General features: G+C 51.9%; 1 protein-coding gene across 1 annotated transcript in view; it reads right to left on the bottom strand.

Annotated features, from left to right (window-relative positions):
• Nucleotides 1-7126, bottom strand: part of FLT4 (fms-related tyrosine kinase 4) — a 35111-nt gene that overhangs the window by 25935 nt on the left and 2050 nt on the right. Inside the window, exon 2 of the mRNA XM_009703444.1 lies at nt 2612-2883. Coding sequence (XP_009701746.1) covers nt 2612-2883 — 272 coding nt within the window. The remainder of the gene's footprint in view (nt 1-2611; nt 2884-7126) is intronic.

Consider the following 7126-nt stretch of genomic DNA (forward strand, 5'->3'; position numbering starts at 1 on the left):
TTTCCCTCTGCTACCCAACCCCTAAAGCTGCCCGTCTAAAATGACAAGTCAAAGATGAATTTGGTAATGATCCCCATTTGGGAATTCTGCTGTTCAAATCACATTGGGCCCAACCCAATCCAACCCAGTGCTCCCCCTGTTAAGTGCATAAGGGAATTCCTTTAAGTTTTTATCCATAAAGCTGTTGCTTCAGTGATAGTCATGCTGCAAAGACCTGTGCTGGGTGAAGCGCTTTTTTTTTCTACAGCTTAGGTGAAACAAGCCATGCACAGGAAACATGTTGGTCAGCTCTTATGAAAATACGGATTGCCCAGAAAATTCTTATCTTTATTTCCTGGGGTTTTGTGCTGCCACAGGATTGCTGTCTTCTGAAATCACACATTTGTTTCCGAGTGTCAACATGTTCCTCATTCCCCTCCTGAGCCCTGGGCACGTGAGACGGAGGAGGTACACAACTGCCAGAGACGAGAGACTATGAGGTTCCCCTCCAACCTTAGATGTCAGCCAAGAACTAACTGATTTACTGGGCTGGTCCTGCTGCCAATGAGCTTGTGATTCACGCACTAACTCCCCTCTCTGACCACACCACATATTTTCTATAAGGCTGTCTTAATGGGTCGGATGGGAATAATTTAGCATCTTCTTCATTAATATATGCTAAGCTTTATGAGATGGGGGCTGTACATATCCTATTCTACCCTGATGAGGCATTCTGTATGTTTACAGTGCTATCTGTAGCTGTAATAAAATACACACCTAACCAGACACATGGGAAATGAGACATATGCTTGGAGAGTTCATTTGAGAACTGAGCTGCAGGTAAAATACAGAAGAACCAATTTTCCAGCCAAGCACAGATATTTTGTTCCTGGCAATTCCACCAAGCTCTTAACATGAGAAATGAGGTTGATGGATAAAGCTGTGGTCTGATCATGCTGTCTCCAAACATCCCTGACACTTACATCAGCCCTTCCAGGCTCTCCAGGGACAGTTTCACATTGCAGCCCAGTACAGCAGGAACAGGCAGAGCTTTATCTGGATGTTCTGCAATGACTATGGTTACCGTAGGCCTGGGTTTTCCTGACATGTCCCTTCTCCCACCTGAAAGCCTGTCATGTTTGGAAAGGCGGATTCTGAAGTTTCCTGGATGCTTGATAGCCATAACGGGGCACAGCCTGATTGGAATGAGTATGAACATGTGCTGCGTAGCCATGTGCACAGCAACGCTGGGAGGTGTTGGCTGGATCTGTTGTACAGACATTGTCCACAGGCACCCTGAGTCCCGTGGGCCCTGACTGTGTGGGATTTATTGCCCCTAAGCTACACTGCACGTACACACTTGCTGCTCTCTGGAAACAGGAGAGCCATTACTGAGCTGAAGGTGAGGCTGGAGGTGAGAGAAGGTGGACAAAGGGGCAAAGTAGCATTTGCTGGATCACAAAGAAAATCAGGCTCTTGCAAAAGCACTCCCTGCATGTAAGCTTGTTAGGTTGTACTTATTTTCAGCGTGTGTAAGAAGCTCTCTGCTTCCATCTTGATACAACACTGTAGACTGTCTGAACACCCCTGTCCCACTCACAGATGTCTCCTCACAACATGTCTGGGATCCAGGGAAACTCTGTCCTGTTTTAGGATGCGCAGCAGAGCCCATGGGAAGAGGAGGCAATTGCCCAAACAGACCTCAATTCGTCTCCAACAGCTGCCCAGCTTTCCTGATTTGCCCCTGCATTTTTTCTCTGCATAGTTGCAGAGGCAGATTTGGCTTTGCTCTGGGACTTCTGAAAAATGCATCTTGTATGTCATGACCTGCCTGGCTTGTGACAACTGCACCAACTAATAAATGGGGGCGGAAAGAGAAATAGCTCAGCCAACTGTTTCCAGGGGACAGCGCTCGTTTATCTTGCTGGAGCGTGCTGCGAGCAGTGGGGGAGATGGCAGAGGAGGAGCCCCTGGGGCACGGAGGAGATGAGTATTGGCCCCACAGCCACTTGCTGAGCTGAGGCTCCAGCTCCAAGCCTGGTGGACAGCCCTCCTCCTCCAAACCACGTCTCATAACCCTGCCTGCGCGGGCAGCCCCTGTGCAGTGTGAAGGGGAGCATCTGGGTCTGCCACTGTGGAACGGCTCCAGGGCCATCAAGCCCAGGGACAGGAGGAGGCTGCACATGGCGTGTTTGTACCACTCCTCCTCTCCCGCTCTCAGTCTCAGCTTTATGGAACGTTATCATCCCTAGCTGCTAGCATCTCGGAAAGCCCCCAGCTGCCCAGAAGCTAACTCTTGTGCTTTTTTTAGTGGTGGAACGTCTCTGAGGCCTGGCTCTCACTCCTTAAATTCCTGCATTCCAGCCCGGCTGGAGCAATGCCCCCAGGCCGGGACATAATTGAATCCCAGGTGCTGCTGCCATCCCCCAGAAATGGATGGATATTAGTTCCCTCGAAGTGCAGGGACCTAGCCCTTGGCTCTCTCCCTGAGCCTGCAGTAGCCATGCTCTGTCCTGGGAGGCCGGGAGGCACGCTGGGCTTTTTAATCTTTCTGATATTATGCTTATGCTGGTGCATCGGCTGGCCCTGAGCTCCCCCAGCATGAAGGTGCACACCGCTGGATGGCTCTTACCTCTCACAAACACATAGGTGCTGACTGCTGTGGTGCCCTCGATTTTGGCATCAATGTACTTGTAGTAGCAGCGGTAGTAACCCGTGTCATTTGCCTGGGTCTCCGTCAGCACCAGGACTTTGCAGTATGGCTTTGTGCCAGTCCCCTCGCAATCTTCTTCTCGGATTGCCCGGCCACTGCTGGGGGTTGCTGAGGCCACCAACTGGGTCTTCTCCTTCCCGGCAGGGTCCACCTTGCCTCCGGGCCACGACCACTCCAAGGGGTGCTGGCCTCTAGACGTGGGCAAAGAGGAGAGTTAGCTTTGGGCCAAACAGGGTGAACGTGGTGGGGATTTAACTGCCCTGTGTGACTGTGCACATCTGCATGTGGCCCAGCCAGCCACTGCTGTCGGGCTGTGGCATGGAGGAACAGCCATCCTCTGAAGTGAAAAACAGGCGTGAGGCGATGGCAAGCACCTTCACTAATTGCTGGGCAAGCAGAGGCTCGTCCCCTTCCCCAGGCTACCTCTCTGGCCATGCTGAGCTGTAAGATATCAGCCCACTCACAAGCAGGTCTCCCCCTCCCATGACTTTGTCCTACTGGTATTGATGCCAGGACAGGGAGTCACATAGCACCCTGAGGGAAGAGCTCCATTCATTCTCTATTCCCTCTCATTATTAAAAGGGTCCAGAGCTATTAAGAAAACACACGGATGTGATGAGTTCCCTTGGCTCAGTGTAGCTGCTGGCTGGGCCTTGTGGTGTGATGAATGGAGTGGGAAGGAGAATGAGGGAAGGAGAGCAAACTGGAAAGAAAACAAGAAAGAGAAAAGCAGGATAAAAGACAGCAAGGAGAAAACAAGGGGAGGCTCAGCTGACCGCCTTCTATCCAGCTGCCAGCTGTTTCCTTCCCTGCTGCTGCAGGAGGGGGTTCCCTTGCTTTGCAGAGCACCCTGCAGCCCCTTCAACCCCCCGGCCCGCTCCCCTGGCTGGCCTGGGGCTGCTGCCCCTTCCCACCTCTGCAGAGACAGATACCACAGCTACAGATACCTCTCTGAGGGCACGACCGCAGAGCCTGTTCACCAGCGGCCCAAAGACAACCGGAAAAGTCCAGGAACTGCAAGAAACCCCCAGACAGAGCGTGCACGTGTGTATTTATATACAGCTGAGGATCTCCAGAGCGGGAGGCTTGCATATGCACATGTACGCACACGCGTGCCGCCACAGCTTGCTATAACTGCACTTGTTTACTACAAACAAAACAAGCTTTTATTCCATGCTGGAAGTTTCCTTCTGTGAAATCAGAGGCCCTTTCAGAGGAAGGTCTAGTCCCCACTTGAAAGTTTGCCAGTATAGCTGAAAGTCACTTAAGAACGTGCAAAAAAAGAAAAAAAAAAAGAAATGAGAAAAAAAAAGACATCGCAAGAGACAGCTGTGGGGGTAAAAATGGCCTTTTGTCAGCACCGTTTGCTCTATTAGGAGAAACTGGGTTCATCTATCATGCAGGCTGGGAATAGGCGTGTTGGCACACGCAGCTCCTCTGCCAGGGCCCTGCCAGGGCAGCTCTGGGGGCAGATGCTTTTGAGCGCAGCCAGACCATGACCATCACCAATAGCTGGATCCAGACAACAAGGGACAGCAAGGAAAAAGCGAGATAAGGTGCCATCGGAGGGCACAATGGCTCAGACGCAATGAGGACAGGATTTCTGTCCAAGTGTGGGGGGACGACCTGCCCCTTTGTGTTTGTCTTCAGCAGCGGATTTATCTTCCTGCAGACTTTGCTCTCTTCCAGCTCCCGCTGCCTAGTTTGTCACGGATGAGTTTGGAGACAGTGCGCTGCATTCTCCCCATGTCACCAGGCACAAGGGCTCTGGAGGCAGTGACGGGTCCTTGGGGACAGCCATGCAGCCCCTCTGACCCAGCTCAAACTTCTGCATTCGCTAAAAATGCCATCAGTGCCTGAGGCAGGACTGGAAGTACATCTCCACTGCCTTGTGTCCATGAATCACGGGCAGGTTTTTCCAAAGTATCAGCATCTCGCAAACACTTCAATAAAAATAAGACTCTTGAATTTTGAGTTTTTCCAATCCTATGCATACACAGGGAAAATAATAGTAAATCTGACACCAAACCAGTAACACTGCCATGCCCACGGCCCCGCTGCACCAGGCACAGCCCGTGGGGCTGACCACGCTCTCAACCCAGAGCCGAGAGCTTCAGCCTCTGAGTGCACAAAGGATCTCCAAAGCCCTTTGCGTTTGCTCAGGCATTTTCTGCACTCCACATGGAGCAGGATAATTGTACAAGCCTCCAGCGTTTCCGCTTTCTGTTTGTTTACCCACTGGGATTTTCACGCATTATCAGATCCACTTGTTTTATTAACCATCAAGGCTAGCAGTAGCTGAGTGACACGTATTTATATAAACACGGATGGGCCAGTACAAACAGACTTGCTGACCAGCCCATGAGCAGCTCTAAACTAAGGCATTCCTTGCATCATGTGCTGCTTGACCAGATTCAGTGGGGACACAGAAGGTGTAGGCATTAGTATGAGTCCAAGTTAATGTCACTGGTGCGTTAAGAGGACCAGAAGAAGGCAGGGATGAGGGCAGGTCAGACTCACTTGGATTTATTTCTGAATCTACTCTCTGCATATGGGGAAAGGTCCAGGCAGCAGTTTTGGATGGTTCCCTCCCTCCTATCTGTCACCTTTGAAGATTTGTTCCCTAGTTGTTTTCTTTCAGCTCTGTGATAATGTGCCTCTGGGCAACGGAGCCTTGCTGTTGCCAGCTGGAAAGAAATGCACTGTAGGCTTCTCCACAGCTGTTTTCCTAAATCTTTTCAGGACAGATGCTCTTCAAGGGAGATGTTGCAATTGGCACCACTTTTCTTCAATCCTCTTTGAGGCTCCCAAGCGTGGTATGATGGGCAAAGCTGGCTGTGGCTTTGTGGCTTAGCTGGGATAAGACAGATCTCCCCTCAGCACCACAGTTCACAGCAGTCACACACACGTAGGAAAGAGCAGCAGGTGTTGCGTGTCCCCGAACACTGCTCTGGAGCAGTCATGGTGGGGCACTGCCTTATCCTCGGGCTCCTTCAGCCCTGCCACAGTGTTCATTTCCTCCATGGAAGCCAAGAGGGCTCCGGCGTCAAATACTTCCTCTCTGCCAGAGTAGGGTTTGTGCGTCTGCAAGCCAGCTCTATTAACAAGTCACTGGGCAGCAAAGGACAACTTTGCCTTTCTTTTTCTAAATACCATGGCTGGGTGACACTCCCTCTCCACCTGAGTGCCCAGCACCTACGGGATGGGATGGGATGGCTGGGGCTCAGCTGGCACAGCCAGGACCAAGTTGATCCCTCCGGAGGTTTCTGCTGTCATGCAGCCAGCTCCTGTGGGCTCTGCTCCAATATTCATTGAGTCGGAACAGGACAAGCTCTCCGCTTTCCCCCAGTGCAGGCTGCTGTGAGCATGAATGCAGAGATTCACAATATTCTTTCCTTCCTTCTTGGGATGGGAGCTAATAAAAGATGCGCTGTCCATGTGGGCATCAGCTCCTTTGCCCTGCTCTGCCACATGCTTAGATCAAAACATCACTGGGGCTCTCAGCCAGCCCTGGCATGATCTGTAGTTTGGGGAAGGCTCCTACACCAGTCCCCTGCTCTGTCTGGACCTCTCAAGGGTGCATTGTGCTGGGTGACAAGTCACCGTGCCTGTATGTGACGCCATTTGCAAATGCACAGACCCAGCAGCTAGTGGCTCCTTACGGGTGTGCTGTGTCTTTGGGTCTCTGTTAAGCATGCCCAGCTCCAGAGGCATCGCTTATCCCATGGCCTGGCACAGACTCTGGTCACTGATGAGGCTAGGCAGGCTGTGGAGCAGGAGGGGGGCTGCAGAGCTGTGGGTGTGTGAGATCCAGGCTGCTGCAGGGGAGCCTGAGAGCGCAGTTGGCTGCAGGACTCTCACGCTCGGTGGGTGACGCTTGAAAGGCCTCCAGGGAGTCTCACACGGGGGGGTTTCAGCTCAGTTTTCTGCTACAGCACTGCTTCAGTAAGGCCCGTGCTCCTGGCTACAGGGCAGCTCGAAGAGCAGCCAGAGGACATTGTTCTCAAGGGAAGACCAGGGTCAAACCAAAGGCACCTCCACCACGATGCTCAGCAAAAAACTGGAGCCTGTATTTGATTTCGTATTTGTTTCGGCCCTCCCCTGCCCCACCACCCTCTCCTTTGCCTGTTCTCTTGGTGGTCTGCATGTTTTTCCCTTCAGCTCCCATTAACACAAGCCAGGTCTTCCCAGGGTGGGCCACGGTCCAGAGAAGAGGTTGGAGAAGCAGCTGGGTGTAATTAGAGATCCAGGGACCAGGAAAGATTTACTTTTCATTCAAATGAAGTAATAGTGTCCCACAGTCAAAATCCTCTCCTCAAGACATTAGACAAACACAGGCTTGAGAGCTCAGAGGGAGAAGAGGAACCTCTGAGCCATGCAGGAGATGCTGGGACTTATCTGCCTGCGGATGGTGCAAAGGACACTGCACGGTCC

The sequence above is a fragment of the Cariama cristata genome, unplaced genomic scaffold (assembly GCF_000690535.1).
Source record: "Cariama cristata isolate BGI_N322 unplaced genomic scaffold, ASM69053v1 scaffold12737, whole genome shotgun sequence".
Lineage (NCBI taxonomy): Eukaryota > Metazoa > Chordata > Aves > Cariamiformes > Cariamidae > Cariama > Cariama cristata.